The sequence below is a fragment of the Halichoerus grypus genome, chromosome 9, assembly GCF_964656455.1.
Source record: "Halichoerus grypus chromosome 9, mHalGry1.hap1.1, whole genome shotgun sequence".
Taxonomy (NCBI): Eukaryota; Metazoa; Chordata; class Mammalia; order Carnivora; family Phocidae; genus Halichoerus; species Halichoerus grypus.
This window is the reverse complement of record NC_135720.1, coordinates 14,681,396-14,697,246: the sequence shown is the minus strand read 5'-3', so window position 1 is coordinate 14,697,246 and position 15,851 is coordinate 14,681,396. Positions and strand designations below refer to the sequence as shown.

General features: G+C 38.2%; 1 protein-coding gene across 2 annotated transcripts in view; it reads right to left on the bottom strand.

The window, feature by feature from the left end:
* Positions 1 to 15,851, bottom strand: part of SYNE1 (spectrin repeat containing nuclear envelope protein 1) — a 436,526-nt gene that overhangs the window by 54,752 nt on the left and 365,923 nt on the right. Inside the window, exons 127-129 of one of the 2 annotated variants that reach the window (XM_078054564.1) lie at positions 13,750 to 13,875; positions 10,176 to 10,331; positions 2,552 to 2,710 (exon numbers count right to left, since the gene is read on the bottom strand). In XM_078054564.1, the coding sequence (XP_077910690.1) occupies positions 2,552 to 2,710; positions 10,176 to 10,331; positions 13,750 to 13,875 (441 nt within the window). Of the gene's footprint in view, positions 1 to 2,551; positions 2,711 to 6,493; positions 6,627 to 10,175; positions 10,332 to 13,749; positions 13,876 to 15,851 lie in introns of those variants that run through there. The other variant, XM_078054565.1, reaches the window with a different exon arrangement.

The window sequence follows — 15,851 nt, the reverse complement described above, 5'->3', positions numbered from 1 at the left end:
AAATAGTTGCTAAGAGGCTTAGAAGTTGTGTGTATGTGCGTGTGTGCGCGTGTGTGCACAATTATATATGTGCAACTGACATATATGTGTATTTATATGTAAATGTATATAGGTGTTTCTGTCAATTATTTGTGCAGAATGCTTTAAAAATGAATACCTTCATTTTAATGAGCTACCCTCTATACAATGTCAATATTTTACAACACATAAATCAATGGCAAATTAACTCGCAAGAATAATAACCATTAGTCTTAGGGGATTAATGGGTCTCAAACGTTTTTCATTAACCCAGTTTCGGTACTCACTCCTCTTAAAGATTGTTTTGGATAAGGAAGTACTGGCTGCATAGGCATGAGAAAGGCCACTGAATGGCATGGTTTAAGTGGATGAATGGACATCTCCTATTTTCCCCAACCCTCACCGCCTGACCAATGGTCCTCTTACTCCTGCCACAGTGACAAAAGCCAATCTTTAGAATCCCCTTTTCTTCGTTTTTGGGCTAAACGCCTGTCATGCAGCAAATATTATCTCAACAAAATAATACACAAAGACAGGTTAGAGGGTCATGGATATTTTAACCCTCTCCCGCTCTAAAGTTAGTGTGGCAACAGGGCTATCCTCTCAAGTCAGTTATCAAAGCAAGAAGGCCCCTCAAAAATGAGAGAAGCCAGTGCAGGTCTATTCGTTCTCAGTGCTGAGTGCTCTCTGTAGGTCCAGCAACCCCACCCTATCTACTCTCCATTTTATGTTACTTCAACACAGTGGGATTCAATGACCAATATACCAGATGCACTGACCCCAAACAGGCAAGCTCATAAAGACTTCTTTTGAAATCTCATTTTATATACAGAATGGTATAGCTAATATTTTAAAGATTGTCTGACATTGTGCCAAATAGTGTAATAAAATTATGTGAAAAACTAAAGTTTTTCTAAATTTTAAATTGTGATTGTATATTGTCCAAGAGACAGCTTTTTCCACACCCCCCAAAATATGCATCTTAAATTTCATGAAGAAAATCAATGATTTCTTAACCAAAATTTATTCTATAGCAAGCTTACTATAATACCTATAGTCCCTTAATCATGTCCAGTAGAGCATTCTCTGATATCTAGAAACTATCAAAGTGCAAAGCTATTGGCAGATGTTAAAATGAAATCTGTATCATCTTAGTTCACATTTTAAAGGTTTACAATATCAAATATACAAATGCTTATTGCTAGAATTTGACATTTTAAGTGGAAGCCTTAAAGCTATTAATATCGCATGCTTACACTGGAGTTTTTTCCCTTTATGTGCATGCATGGATAAAGATAGTTTTTCCTAATAATTATTTGTATTTATTTTAGAGTGAATGAGGCTGTAATTCATTTATTCAGTATTCGGTAATAACTGAGTACTTATGAGAAGACAGGCATTGCTCTGGGTGCACGAGATACAGCAATGAACAAAACAGGCAAAGACACTTCGGGCAAAGCTGACAATCCAGTGGGGCTCCCACTGTAGACAGATAACAAACAAGTAAATAGGGAAAGTATGCTGTGAACCAGACAGTGATATGTGTTAACAAGAAACGTAAACTAAAATAAAATCAAAATGATTAATTGTTCAAAAACCATGTGGAAGCACCACTGATACCGTCAAAAATATTTTTATTTTTTTTATTTTTTATGTTATTTTTTTTATTATGTTATGTTAATCACCATACATTACATCATTAGTTTTTGTAAAGATTTTATTTATTTATTTGTCAGAGAAAAAGAGAGAGAGAGAGAGCCCAAGCAAGGGGAGTGGCAGGCAGAGGGAAAGGCAGGTTCCCTGCTGAGCAAGGAGCCTGATGCCGAACTCCATCTGAGGACCCCAGGATCATGACCTGAGCCGAAGGCAGACGCTTAACCGACTGAGCCACGTTTTCATTCTTGTAACTGTCTATGCATTCTGTTTTACAGAGATAATGTCAGTTTAATTAATCCTAAGAATTTTTTCTTTTAGTCCCTCTCTAGTGATTTTACCTCTTTAAAAACAAAAACAAAAAAAACACAAAAGAAAACTAATACACATAGGGGCGCCTGGGTGGCTCAGTTGGTTAAGCGCCTGCCTTCGGCTCAGGTCATGATCCTGGAGTCCCGGGATCGAGTCCCACATTGGGCTCCCTGCTCAGCAGGGAGTCTGCTTCTCCCTCTGACCCTCCCCCTCTCATGCTCTCTCTCTCTCTCATTCTCTCTCTCAAATAAATAAATAAAATCTTTAAAAAAAAAAAAAGAAAACTAATACACATAAATGATTCCTTCTGAACAGGTAGCTAAAACCGAAAAATATTGAACATTTATCTATCAGTAGATAATTTACTTCAGCATATCCATATATATTGTATGTAAAGAAGGCCTTTCCATACAAGTTTATTTCATATTAAAAAGATAAAACATTTAAGATATAGTGCTCCTTTTACAGGAAAGTAATTTAATAATAAGTAAAGCCATCTTGTATACCTGTTAAAAGTATGCCTAAGTGTTATGAAGAGTAAAAACATACATAGCCATGCATCCTGTACCTTCTTGAGCTTCTCTATCATTTCTTCAATGAGGATGTCTCCATTTTGAGAAACTTTGCTTTCCATCTGGGTCAACCATTCACAAAGCTCCTTGTTCTTTTCACTGAAGACTGCCCATTCATTCAATCTCTCACTTACTTGCTGCCGCCTTAAGGAGAGCTGAGAAGTTTAAATGGAAGAACACATAAAAGGATAATCAGAGCAGAACTTGCACTCTGAGGAAAAAAGCCAATAAACTGAGTTGGGTGGACTGGAATAAGTAATAGTTGTGCAACTCTTTAGGTCACTGTTCCTTGAGGTACAGTCCCAGGTGGGATCTAGGAAGGTTTCACAACAAGGACCTGCTATGAAATGCCAGTGGGAGGCATCCAACCCTCTACTTCCCTCCTGAAGAGCTGCATGCACATTCATTTATTCAAGGTTCTGAACAATCCAGCCTCACACTGCAATTGGTTCTGCGTAGATTTCTACAGCATCATTGGATGTACTTTTCCTAAAAGAGAAGGGAGAAATCGGAAACAGGAAGGAATAGAGAAAGAAGGAAGGAAAGAAGGAAAAAGGGAAAAAGGAAAGAAAGAAAAATAAGGAAGAAAAGTGAAAAGGGAGAATGAACTGAATCGCAGGCATCTGCAGAGAGTGAAGCAGAGGGACACAATGCTAAGGGGTCAGAAGACGGATCCCTGTGACTCAGCTCTATACCGATTCTTTTATTTTGGGCAAGTTCTCTTACTTGCCTGCCTGCTTTCTTTTTAATTTATTTACCTTTGTGTCTTTTTCATTTCCTTCTTCCTTGTGCATAATGGCTTTATTGAGACATAATTCACATACCATACAATTTCGCTTAGCATAGTTTTCAAAGTTATTTATGTTGTAGCATTTGTCCGTACTTCATTCCTTTTAACTGTTGAATATATTCTATCATAGGGATAGACAATTTTTATTTACCAACTCATCTGTGGATGGATGTTTTGGTTGTTTCCACATGTGGCTATTATGAATAATGCTGCTATTGTGTGTGGAGACACATGTTTAGTTGCCTTTGGGGTATATACCTACGAGTAGAATTGCCAGGTTACATGGTGGCGCTACAGAGCGTCTGCACCAATATACATTCCCACCAGCAGTAGGATTCTCCTTTCTCCACGTCCTCACCAACATTTGCTATTACCTGTATTTTTGATTTTGGTCACCCTAGTGGATGTGAAGTAGTATCTCACTGTGGTTTTGATTCTCATTTCTCTGATGGCTAATGACGCTGAGAATCTTTTCATGTTTCTTGGCCATCTGTATATCTTCTTTGGGGAACTATCTGGTCAAATCCTTTGCCCATTTTTGAATTGGGCTTTTTTTTTTTTTTTTTTTTTTAGCACTGAGTTGTAATAGTTCTTTATGCATTAGAGACACAAGGGGCCTGGTTCTTATCTCTTAGTCTAGAGCGATCCCTTCCAGTATTTTAAAATTGTATGACTTCATAATACTCTTGTTTTTGCAGTGCTGGTTGAGATACTAAGGGATATTTTTAGTTGAGCTAAGCTACATGTTAGTAAAATATAATGTGATTTGAGTGGCAAGAAGATGATCCTTTTTTATAGATGTTCTACACACTCCTGTTGATAATGCTAGACATTCCACCAGTCATCTCATCGCATTAAGCACCTACCTCTCAATTTTCTTTTTTCCCACTAACATTTTATTATGAAAAACATTAGACATACAGAAAAATTGAAAGAATTGTAATGGTAAGCACCCATAATATACTCACTAGACTCTAAAATTGTGAACATTTTGCTCCATTTTGCTTTAATACATATATTCCTTTATCCATCAATCCATTTTACTTTGTGATGCACTTCAAACCAATTTTCTTTTAAAAATCAAAATGAAAATATTTCTAAGGTACTATACACTTCCTAGTTAGCAATTCTGCCTAGGGTTGGCTCTGTTAATGATTGGGTAAATATTAGTCAAGGTCCCACACAACCCAAAATGTCTATGATTCTACATCTAAGAATACACCTGGTAATTAGGCTTTGAGACCAGGTTCCCTATGCTGGGGCTAGCCTTAGTCATACTGAGCTGCTTAGATAGTGGGCCCTATAACCTAACACAGTTTCTGAAATGTCACCATTACAAATGCATTCTTTTGAATTAATTATGATCTCTTAAAATAAAAATTTCTCTGGGTAGGGTGACACTGATGAATCCATTAAGTATTTCCCCATTAGTACAAGTCAGCTTATCATTAAGTTTTCTTTGAGGCAGAAAAATACAGAACAGCCCAAAAGCAGTGAATTTACTCGGGGTCGATACTGGTAGGAATGGGAAAGGCTAAGAAAACACAGGTTAAAAAGTTTTAGAGACAAAGTTCAACTACAATAAGCTATACCAAGACCGTGCTGCAGCTAAGAGCATGATCCTTCCAGCACCCCCTTTCCTCTTGAACTCCGATAGCCCAGTGTATTCAGATCTTCTGCAGAATGCTAAGATTTGGAATTTTCTGGTGGATATGACTTTTTCCCTCTCATTCACACAGCATCTGAGTCAAGAGTGTGGCTGGTCATTAAAATTCTGGTTCAATTGATGTCCAAACTGAAACTATATTTTCATAATTGGGACCTCCCAAAGCAACTGTTTTTTAAGACAAGAGTAAAAGCCCCCACCCTTCAGATTTAAGATTAACAGGTCTTGCTATGTATAGCTCCTCCTTTCCTCTTCCCCCAAATCTTGGCCATGAGCAAGGATGAATTCTAGGGCTTTCCCCTACAACACCTGCAGGGAAGATGACCACATAATAGAAAAATACTACCTATTTCTTTGAGAGGTAGGTTTTATTATACCCATTCCAGAGAGATGAAGAGAAGTTAGACAAATTCGAGGCATTTGTTTGTAGTCAGTATGAGACAGAACCAGCAAAGCATGAGTCTTTGATACAAGCTGTGATATAACATTATGATCAAATATCCAGAGGCAGCTGAGATTCGAAAACAGTCTCTATCACTTACTAATGATGTGACCAGGGCAGGTTTACTCATCTTCTCTATGCCTTACTTCCTTCATTTGTAAATGAATTTTTCATCTGTTCCAAATCCCATTAAGCAAATGTTTACTGTTTGCAGTAAACAAGTGTCTACTCTGTGCCAAGCCCTGACATATGTCCTGGAAGAGTAGGCTCGTAATAGAATACAAACAAGAAAAAAATTTAAGGAAGTAACGAGTACATACTAAAGGTTTAACAAAAGCTGGCCATTAACAGACGACGATGACTACTACAGGGCATCATTTGAGTTTTTAATATTTTTTCCCCCTTGACACTCAGGTAGTCAACACCTCCACTGAGTAGCTTGAATATGTGTCTCTGGTGCTTATCACACAGCACGAAAGTGTTGCTTTCATTTGCTCACTGTAAAGCAACAGCTGAAAGAAGAAACAGGTAGACCACAAGCACTGGTTACAAAGCAGCACCAAAAGCTTCTCGAGAGATGTCAATTCATAATGGAGACGGCGTTTTCCTTTTGGTTTGTAAAACTGACATTTAGGCTATATGATAAGCGAACATTACCCTCTCTTTCTTTAGGGTTAGCTGAAACCCTTGAATTATTTATCAGCTTAGCACATATTTAGGTTTTTCTCAAGGTCACAAACACTCTGCATTGCCAATAGCTGGCAAGTACTGGCTGAAACCTCGAGTGTGAGGCAGCTGAACAGGAAATACATCCTTTTCGACTTCAAATATTTTTACCATGACAATTTGAAAAACACCAAGCAATTACAATGATGATATATTTATACCTCAACTAGAATTACACACAGATCTACAAACCCAAACGGGGATAAAAACGGATAAAAGCCCTGGCCGTGGGCAGACACAACAAACCATTTGGGGAGTCTATTTGTGAATGGTATACTCTCCTATGTTAACTCTCCTCTGAAACATTTACTTACAGCATGCCTTCCTCATTCTCCTTGGTAGTCCCAATGACTCCTGCCTTCTCATCCGCTGATTCGATCCGACTACGAAGAGACAACTTGCTCTCTAACCGTGGGATAACGCCAGGTTTAACTAAAGTTTTTAGCTTTTAAAATGAGACCTTAGGCTCAAGCTCATTTCCTTTTGTGGTTTCATACTTGACAGAGGTACTCCGGAAACACTAGCTCAAGGACTAGTAACTAATTTATATTCCTACTTGCAGTTATATCCTAGCACCTTTGGTATGACTACCCATGACTAAAATCTCACTGGATTCAATAGTTTTTTTAGATTGAAGTAATGTGAGATCAGTATGCTTTAGCTTCATGCCTTAAGACATTCAAGTTAGAAAGTTTCTAGAAACACTGTGTATTCACTGTACTTCCTCTTTTTTTTACTTAAGTCTTAGTCCACTCACAGGTGCAAGGTACTAATCTCTTCACGGCATATCATATGATCAACAGCAGCCTTCAAAATATATTTCCAAACACACTGTTGCCTAGATATATCTAAGTCTGGTGAGCAATTTTAAACATAGACACTTTTGTCCCCTTTTTTCTTTTTCCAGCTTTATTGAGATATAACTGACATATAACATGGTGTAAGTTTAAGGTGTACAGTGTGGTGATTTGATACACATATCTACTATGAAATGATAACCACAAGATTAGTTAACACATCCATCATATCACATAATTACTATTTCTATGTGTAACGTGAGAGCAATTAAGATATTAGCCATAAGAAAAGAATGAAATCTTGCCATGTGTAACAACATGGATGGATCTAAAGGGTATAATGCTAAGTGAAATAAGTCAGTCAGAGAAAGACAAATACCATATAATTTCACTCATATGTGGAATTTAAGAAACAAAACAAATGAGCAAAGAAAAAGAGATAAGCAAAAAAAAAAAAAAGACTCTTAAATATAGAGAACAAACTGGTGGTTGCCAGAGGGGAGCGAGGTGGGGGGAAGAATGAATTGGTGAAGGGTATTAAGGGTATACTTATATTGATGACCACTGAGTAATGTACTAAATCACTCTATTGTATATCTGAAACTAATATAACACGGTATGTTCATGATATTGGAATTTAAAAAATAAATAAAACTTTAAATAAATTAATTAAAAAAATCAAATACCGACTCTCTTAGTGACTTTCAAATATATAATACAGTCTTGTTAACTATAGTCACCATGCTATACATTAGATCCCCAGAACTAATTCATTTTATAACCAGAAGTTCGTGTCCTTTCTACTTCATGGCATTTTTACACAGTACCAGTTTTCCTAAATCAAAAAATACTGTATAATCATAATCTTCTAAACTTCCAAAATATTCAAAGACCTTATCATTATTTTACATTTAAAGGAACATAAGTATAATGACATAAAACAAATGCCCTAAAGTCTTCTTTTAATTATTAACAGGCACTGGAGATAAAAAGAAATGGTCTTCATTCTCAAGGGCCTCATAGTCTTGAAATAAAGTCAAAATATTAAAAAAAAAAAAAAAAGAAGAAGAAGAAGAAGAGAGAAAAAAATGTACTGTCAAATGATGGCACAAGCCAAAAGGGAAATGGGTGTTCAAAGGAATAGGAAAATACTGAGGTCTGAGCATCTCAAACAATGGCATCACAGGGGTTGTGGCATTTGAAAAAGATGGGTTAAAATCAGAAGGAATAGTCAGTCTAGGCAGGAGGAGTGGTCTGAGCAAGGTTTTGGGGTAGGGCAGTTCCTGGCAGGTTTGGGAAGGGAATGGAAGCCATTATCTAAAGTGTTATCTCTCTGAGAGCTTTGAAGACATCAATTAGCCAGAGAAATAGGTATAGTATAATTAATTTCACAGAATATGCTGAAAAGTATTGAGTCAGCAAGTAGTGCTAGATTTTTCTCAATTTTAAGATAGACAAATGAATAAGGCTCATAAAAGTAACTGAAGATTGCTGTGATCATTTTCCATTATTTGTACACACCAAGTTATCTTGCACTTATATGATATGCCATGATAAAGTCCTTGCATTAGAAAATTATATGATAATTTACTGGATAGTTATGTATTGATTTTGGGTTGAATACTTCAGAGAAGAATAAAGTATTGTGATTAGCACTATCATGCTCAACGTGAGTTTCTCATTGTGTTCACTAAGAATATGAAGCTCTGTGAAAAATGGCTAAATTAATTTTGAACTCAAATCACTAGCATAAACTGTTTATAAAAATCATCTCTTACACCCCTCCCTTTTAAAAGTATAGATTCATAGAAAATTGTTCACACATTTAGGAAGTGTGCTCCAGAGTTTCCCTTGGCTCATGGTCTGAGAAATATCTTGGTTTTAATCTAAACATAGAGAGAAATTCACCTAACGACAAACTTCTTGTTGATGTCAAATGAATCAGGAGGCTATGAGCCTCTTAAACTCTGGTTAATGTTTCCTGAAGCATGAAAATAAGCATCTCTAAAGTCAGAGAAAGTGGGGAGGATGGAAGAAAAGAGATCTCTAGGATGGCACAGCTGGCCTGAAACTGGGGAGGCACAAAGAGACCCCTTCTCAGAAGCCCCTTCCTCATTCTTGTAACACTTGCTTCTCCCCACGTGGGTCGGTCCTCTGTCTACTCCACTCCTGTGCCTTTACTCAAGCTGCAAGCTCATCCAACCCATCCGCTCACTCCCTCCACACCAATCTGTCTCTTCAGCTCCCCTTCTCAGCGCTCAGCTCAAGATTTATCTACTGCAACAAGCGTGTCCTTTATTTCCTGCAATGCACACTGCTATACATTGTTTTAACTTGTTTATACCAGTTGCCTTCTTCACTGTACAGGTTCTTCTGGACTGATTTTAGTCTCAGCTCTGTTGTAAACTCGATGGTAGGAACATCTACTATAGCTTGTGAAATTCACAATTAATGTGACTGATTCATTGAACAAATATGGACCACAGGCTATTATGTGCCAAGGAGAGCAGTCGGTTTCAGCATGGGGCACTGCTGACGCACTCCCAGCTTCCTGGAGGGGATGGTCTCCAGGTCCTCAGTCAGAACCTGTTCTTCACTTGTGGGCCTTTAATCTATGTTGTTCTTCTTTGCCTTTGATGCCTTCTCATTGCTTTTCTACCAATCTCTTCCTTTCATTTCAAAATCAAAATCCAATCTGGGATCTCAATTTTATAGTATAATGCACAAAGAAGGTACTTAATAAATGAATCACATATGACTAAAAATGCCAAACCATGAATTACTAGGAAACTACGATGGTAAATCAACAGCCACAACATTTCCAAATACAAAGCCATTTCCACAGTATTAGCTAAAAATGCAAATAAAACAAAGGTTTTTCACATGTTTAAAGTAAGAAAAAGACCACCTGTACCTATGAAGATCACATCCATGAACCAAAAAACTGTTTTTCCTCTTACAATATTATGCCAGTCAGTGAAAGGGACAGCAAGAGAATCCAGCTGAGATGCATCTCAAATATAATGTTAAGATATAATTTTCTTAATCTGAAATAGTCTCACAAAACCCAGAGTTCTTCCTCTGTGTATACTCTGAGTTACAGGCTAGGTCCAAACATGGGTCAAGCCATTTGACATTCCAAGTCATCTTCCAGTTTTCCACCTTTCTGAGCTAATGCTCCACACAGAGTTTGTCTTACCTGGTGGCACAGTTCTTCCCACTGCCTCTGCAGCAGCTCCATGCGTTCATTCAGGATGGAAATATCATCAGCGCTAATGTAGGCACAGAGGGTGTCCTTCAAGAGTGTCAGCTGAGCCAAGTCATCTGTCCAGCTCCCAGCTGCATTTTCCAGTTCCTAGATTAAAAAAACAAAAACGTGAATACCCCCATGAATATCTATCATCAACAATTTCTGAAGTGTGCTAGGAATCCCCTCTTGATACAATTATTTTTCCATCCATTCTATTTGAACATCTCACTTGGTCTACTTTATTTGCTCTGGTGTTGTCTGGTCATTTGCCAAGTTCTTCTGATAAAACCCCAGGTTGTGGGGCACCTGGGTGGCTCAGTCGGTTAAGGGTCTGCCTTGGGCTCAGGTCATGATCTCAGGGTCCTGAGATTGAGACCCGCATCAGGCTCCCTGCTCAGCGGGGAGCCTGCTTCTCCCTCTCCCTCTGCCACTCCCCCTGACCCACTGTGCTCACTCTCCTTGCATGTGTGCTCTCTCTCTCAAATAAATAAATTAAAAAAAATAAAACAACCCAGGTTGCTTGACGAATCTTCCTATGATCTATTTACCATTTAACTGATCATTTTGGCTCACCTTATCTTTCTTTTTTTTTTTTTAAGATTTTGTTTATTTATTTGAGATAGAGAGAGCATGCACAAGCGGGGAGAGGGGCAGAGGGAGAAGCAGGTCCCCCGCTGAGCAGGCAGCCGGATGCTGGGCAATCCCAGGACCCTGGGATCATGACCTGAGCCGAAGGCAGACTTTTAACTGACTGAGCCACCCAGGCGCCTCTTGGCTCATCTTTTCTAAGTTGAAATTTCATCACTGCCTGATCTTCTTTACTTTTAAACTGATTTCATAAACTGCTAATCCAGGCTTTACTTTTGTCCTGAGTTAATAATCACGTTAATAAAATATTTTCAAAAAACCAAACTCCTGGGGTCACGTTCATCCTCAAACACTATGAGTTTACATTCTATGATATAGACTTAATAACGTAATCACTGAAAAGATCCATTGCTGTTATTACTCAGTTGAAAATAATGGACTGAATTCATTTCCTGTAGGAACACAGATTTCTTCAGGTTACTGAAGAAAATATTATGTACTCTGTCCTTTTGGGAAATGATTTAAGAAAAAAAACCATAAAACAATATTTGAATGGGTTGACATTGGTTTTTGCAATGCTTTGAACCGATGATCAGTTTTGCAATTTGTATGAGTCTTGCTTTTTGCCAGCTGTTGATGCTTTTAGATTCCAGCTAGTTCTGTGTATAAACAGAGTATTTCACATGGCTTTTTCTCCTCTCTTTTTGTCTCTTCACACAGGAGACAAGTTTCCGAAGGCAAAGGCAATTAACGGTACTGTCTGAGGCTAACTTCTCAGGCAATTTAGGCAAACAAGGTTTTAGTCTGAATTTTCCAGGTAATTGCTTTGTTTTGCTGCTAAGGGTGGTTTGGGGAAGAGCAGAGAGCTGGACCAAAATGCATCCTTTTAATCTCCAAACTTAATAGCCGGGTATGTTTGTAACTGTTGTATTTTGGGAGATGAGGTCCCATGGTAACAGCATTTGGCTGAAAGACCAAACCATCCAGGTGGAGTAAATATGCAGTATTTCTGCTTATATTCGTAGACATATTAAGCTGTCATACCAGTATAAATATTTCCCCCTTTTAATGCCCATTTCTAGCCCCTAACTCAAATATCAGATATAATCCATGGTGTAAGGATTATAAAAGAAACACCACCACCACAAAAACTAACTGTTTCAGACTCACAGGCTCCATTAGATGAGTCCCTGTTGTAAAAATACAGCCTCTGGATTCAGGCAGCCTTGATATTTACAAACTCGGAAATGTTATTAAACTTCTAGAAGCCTCAGTTTTCACATCTGTAAAAGGGAAATAACAGACTGTCCTCGTGAGCTTGTGTTTATGTCAACTGAGATAACGCTGTGTAGTCACTGCCACATAAGAGTGGCCAATAAATGCCCATTTCTGTTTATCACAGTTTTCTTTAATCACTTGTTAGAAATTTAACATCACAGATTTAAAACAAACTTTTTAATCTTTGCATGCTTCTGAATTTACATCTCAAGATAATATTTTCCTCATTTGCCATCCATGATGTAATGTGTATTACCTTTTATTTTTCCTAAATCTGCCTCTTTTTTTTTTTAAGATTTTATTTATTTATTTGACACAGAGAGAGCGTGAGCACAAGCAGGGGGAGTGGGAGGGGGAGAAGCAGGCTTCCCACCTAGCAGGGAGCCCGATGCGGGACTTGACCCCAGGACCCTGGGATCATGACCTGAGCCGAAGGCAGACGCTTAACGACTGAGCCACCCAGGCGCCCCATAAATCTGTCTCTTTCGAGTTTCAAAGGATATCCTTAAATTTTGATACTGAAGAAAAATTCTTAAATCCAGGCTTTTTGTGATTTCAAGACTTCTTTAAAAAATGATTTTTTCTTTAATGCTTATGACTTCTTAGCCAGTGTGAAGCAGAGAACTTCTGATTAAAATCCAAATCATTTAAGTATGTGTGAAGTTTTTTTTTTAAAAGATTTATTTATTTATTTTAGAAAGAAAGAGAGAGAGAGTGGGGGAGGGGCAGAGGGAGAGAATCTTCAAGAAGACTCTCGGCTGAGCATTGAGCGTGGGGCCTGACCTCACAACTTACGAGATCATGACGTGGGCAGAAAACCAAGAGTCAGAGGTTTCACTGACTAAGCCACCCAGGCGCCCCAGTATCTGTGAAGTTTTACAGCATTACTCTAGGGCAGTGATTTGCAAATGACTGGGAAACACAAGGACATGTATTATTTGGGGGAGAAAAAGCATTTGTAAAGGTAGTTTTGACTAGATCTGCATCTTGCTCAGCAGAGAACTGTTATCCAAACACTTCACTTGACTATATAGGTATGAATGGAACATATCCTACAGACACTAAATCACACTGGTCTCAGCAAGCTCATAATGCAGGGAGCGGTCTGTATTAGCTCCTGATTTGCTTCCAATTGCGATTTGAGGTGTTGATCATGATCTTTAAGCAGTCAGGGCCCTGAGTACCTGAACGACTGTGTGTCTCCATGCAGTAACTGAGATCAGCTATTTACAGTTCCTGTTTTCCTTACAGAAGAGTGTGGAGGACAGGGTGTTCCCCTAAGGGCCACTGTCTGCAGAATTTCCAGGCTGCCGAGGCTCGCTCTCCTTTCTGTGAACTAGACTATTCTGCTAGAACAACTCTCCAGTGTAGATGCTTTAAAAAGATTGTGTTTATTGCTTTTGACCCAGCTTTTAAATATCTTTTAATGCTGTGTTTATATTTCTCAAGATAATCCATAAACTAGTCTATAATTTCATCAACTGCAATAAATCAACAACCAAGTCTCACCAGAGTTGTCTGCCCTAATGCGATATCCAGGAACTTGCATCTACATGTTCACAGATGGAGCAGATTGACTGAATTATGCTTTCAGAGGCAATATGACAGCAGAAGCACAGAGGTAAGTGACGGCTAAAAGCTCAATCCAGTCATTTACCTTGCAACGCATTTGTTCTGCATGCAGCTCCTCGTGGTGATCTGGGAGAGGTTGAGAAAGCTTCTTCTTGAACGTTCGTAGTTTCTCCAGAGAATCAGCTATTCCATTCTCACATTTTTCCCAGTCCTATAATGGGAGAAGAAAGAAATTTCATGGCTTTTTTTTTTTTTTTGTAGGAAACTGGAACAAAAGAAAAACACTCTTCTTAATCCAAGAGAAACAATTAAAGATTCACTCGGGAGTCCACATCCATTTGTAGGCAGCATCAGAAGAGTTGATTGAGTTCTACACTTACGTATGTGACGTTAAGCAGGTAATATGCTATGCCTCAGTTTTCCCTATGAAAATGGGCATAACACAAACTCTATAACTGTTGGAGGGCTGGAGGAAGCAATGGTGTGAACACATCAAATACAAGGCCCAGAATATTATGGGTACTCAAAAATGTTATCTGCATCTGGATCAATCTGCAGAGGTAAGAGGTAATCGCACTATTCTGCCTCTTTCCTAACTCCACCCATAAGGTGTCTACACGACCTCAAACGCTTTATAAGAGATAAAAAAGAGGATATGGAATCTCTTTCAGGCTGAAGCATAAAAATAATATAACCCTGACTCTGATTCAATTCATTATATGAACAGTATGTGGTACATACATTTGATTTGTTACAGAAGTAGAACCACAAGTACCAACGGTTGGCACTGGGTGGGCTTCATCTTGAAAGTGCTGAAACGTGTATCACAAAGGGTTGAGTATATAACATATAAAAGCTGAAACAATCAATAAGTGGAAGCAGAGAGATGAGGCAAAATTTTAAAAATATACATCCAGTATGTCAAATACTAAGTGCTCTGGAGAAGAATACAGCAAGTTAAGTGGTAGAGAGTGTGGTGGTAGAGACCAGTAGATCTCTACAGAGTGACAGAGAAAACATACATTATGTGGTTGTTTTGGACGATTATACACCAAACTTGTAGCAGTGGTTACCCCTGGGGAAGATCACAGGATTTGGTGGTGGTATAGGGGAAATTTCATTTTTCACTCTACATACTTTAATTATTACCTGAATTTTTTTAATCAGACGCATGTATTTTTTTTTTAATTAAAAGAAAAAAAATGATAGGATCCATAATGGAGACTTGATTCTTTATAGCATTAGAGCTACAAATTAATTCCTGTCTAGTGTCTCAGAGACAATTCAAATTAAATTCACCTAAACAAATCTCCTTAATTTTGCCTATGACCTCCCATTCCTGTCCCCCCCCCCCCACCTTCCTGGTGACTCTTCTCAGTGGCCACTCCCCACAACTAAAATTACTGGGTTCCAAAGAAAGACAACTAGAATTGCTTTTAGTAATAAGCCTGGTGCCAAATCATGCCGCCTTTCCCTTCACATTATCTCTTCCATTGTCACCAGTTTTTTCTTGTCTGGGCTCTTTCTGTGTTCTTTCCTGATGCTTTATTTTTAGCACGGCAACCCACAGGTGCTATGACCAAAACTGTCTTCTGTTAGAAGTGCTGACTAAAGTGCCTCCCTACTCAAAAGGTCTTTTGGTTTCTAACTGAACTGAGAATTTGGCCCAAGATTGTCATTTCTCTTTTAAATTCCTTCAGGGAACTTCCTAGAGTGCATAACCACATTCCCTCTTTCCATTTATCAGAAAAAACACAAACTGTCTGTCTTGGTCAGATTTGTACCCATTCCCCTTTGTTAACGTATCTCTGTGTTCCCAGGCTACAAGTAGTTCATCAGTGCTAAGCAAAGTGAGATCCTCTTACTAAATTGAACAGCATTCTCAATGAAATCATCACACACTCTGAAACCTATCAACATGCCATCAGTGAATGTTCATTGATCTAAAAGAGAAAAGGCCGGTTTCTTATTTTCCATAACAAAATTAAGAGGCCATAGTGAAGCAGGTGAACATGAAGGCCACAGAATTAGAATCACTGTATTTTGACATATTTACTCAGAGCATTAAATCAAGGGCTAAAATTAGATAAGCATTATAGCAGTGATGTGAAGATACACTAAAATAAAGAAAAATGACATTAACATTAGAATTTAGCTTCATGAATTCCTTCTTAGGCAAATGGGTCC